The following is a 1,856-nucleotide window of genomic DNA, read 5'->3' as shown; positions in this document are numbered from 1 at the left end:
TTGAAATAGGAGTACTGAACTAATAAAAATGACAAAAGCACATAAAAATTATTAAAACGTAAACTAAAAAGAAAATAAAAGCTGAAAAATAAAAAAGGTAATTCAAACTATTAACAAATATAGTTAACAATAAAATTATTATTTATTAATTAAATATTAAATAGTTTTTATTAAGTATATTAACAAAGTAAGCATATTAACAGTATTTTAATAATGCTAAAATAACACTGGATTATGGGGCATGTTCAGGAAACCTGTTTGGGAACAATCATCCGTATGAGCTTGCTCGGACTTATTATTCTTCTGCCTAAAACTTTGGCATGCAACAAGGTTTGTGCTACCAGACTAATTATTTTTTTCTTGACTGTAAATTGTGCAAAAAAAAAATTATTTTATTTTTTTAATGAATAATTGTTATTATCTGCTTTGTAATTAATATTTGCTTTGTAACATTTTGCAAAAACGGGAAAAATGGTAAGTATCATTCATATTTTCATTATTTTTGCTATTTCAATTGGTAGCACTAGTGGCAAAGAAATGACATATTTCACCTTTAGGGTAATGATTTATTTAACTTCAGCATCATCCTATAAAACAATACTGAACATCCCAGTTTCTATATTTCCTTAATTACTGCTTCCTCTATCAACAGCTAGGTGTGACTGGTGATCCAGGGCACAACGGCCCTACTGGAGATCCCGGTAAACCAGGAGACCAGGGTCCTTCAGGCTTACCTGGTTCACGTGGCCTGCATGGAGAAAGAGGAGTTCCAGGGATGCCAGGAATACAAGGACCATCTGTGAGTGTTGAACAGCATCAACAAAACCTCAAGAACAATTTCCAGCACAGAATTCCCAACCTACATTACCCAACAAACAATTCTGTTCAGCATGTTTTGCCTCCAATACAACAAAGCCAAAGTGTTACACCAGCCAGACAGGTTGCAATATAGTATGCAGAGCTCAGCACAATAGAAAAACACTTGCAGAAAATATTTTGAATTTTCTCTTTAAGTGTGCTTTCCTCATTTTTATGATTTGGCTTTCCAGGGTCGTGATGCTACAGATCAACACATCGTTGACGTAGTCCTGAAGATGCTGCAAGGTGAATAACAATAATTGTACTTTCTGTTAACGGCTGCGATCAGTGTATCAGGAAGAGGGCAGCTAAATCTATTGAGTTAAATCTACACAGTACTTTTCATCCATTGAAATGTATTATCGTGCAACTCATCACTCCTCAGGGACATCTTTCCTGCCAAACACTGTGGAATGTGTAGTCTGCAGCTATTTATCTGTTATTCAAAATTGACTAGCACACAGTTCTGTTTTCTCTGGGATTGTCAGTCTGTGCTCTCTGACCGTCTATTTTGCAAGAAAGAGATGACCTGATCCGGCCCGTGATAACCTCCGCTGGCTCCCACCATTTCACAATGTAATCCCTCAGCCTTTCAGCCTGCGATTGCAAGCATACCTTCGCTTATACATACCCACACGCTCACCTGAAGCGAGGGGAAGGATTCCTCTCTCATTCCCCATTGGAAAATAGATTAGATGTGGAGATTTGGTCACTGGGACACTTCGAGAACTGGTCAACAGATGAATGTCCACCTCTGGGTTGTTATCTTAATGATATTTACCCAATATTGCAGGACACCCAGTGAGATGTGACTGTGTGCTAAGCTAAGGTTCAACACTATTTGCAGGTATTCTTTTCAGGGTCGAGCACCACTTTTTATTCGACTGTGCTGCTCTTTCAGTGTTGGTCTATGTAAACAAGAGCTAGATGGATGTGTTTGACCTCTGCGATCACGTTTAGAGTCTTTTGCAGTATTGAGTATAAGGGGCTGTTCACAC

General features: G+C 37.8%; 1 protein-coding gene across 1 annotated transcript in view; it reads left to right on the top strand.

The window, feature by feature from the left end:
* Positions 1 to 1,856, top strand: part of LOC107712764 (collagen alpha-2(IX) chain-like) — a 20,216-nt gene that overhangs the window by 14,605 nt on the left and 3,755 nt on the right. Inside the window, exons 28-29 of the mRNA XM_016518100.1 lie at positions 653 to 799; positions 1,050 to 1,104. Coding sequence (XP_016373586.1) covers positions 653 to 799; positions 1,050 to 1,104 — 202 coding nt within the window. The remainder of the gene's footprint in view (positions 1 to 652; positions 800 to 1,049; positions 1,105 to 1,856) is intronic.

This window comes from Sinocyclocheilus rhinocerous, unplaced genomic scaffold, assembly GCF_001515625.1.
Source record: "Sinocyclocheilus rhinocerous isolate Xijiao unplaced genomic scaffold, SAMN03320098_v1.1 scaffold1590, whole genome shotgun sequence".
Classification (NCBI taxonomy): Eukaryota; Metazoa; Chordata; class Actinopteri; order Cypriniformes; family Cyprinidae; genus Sinocyclocheilus; species Sinocyclocheilus rhinocerous.
The sequence above is the reverse complement of the archived record's forward strand: the minus strand, read 5'-3'. Positions and strand labels throughout refer to the sequence as shown.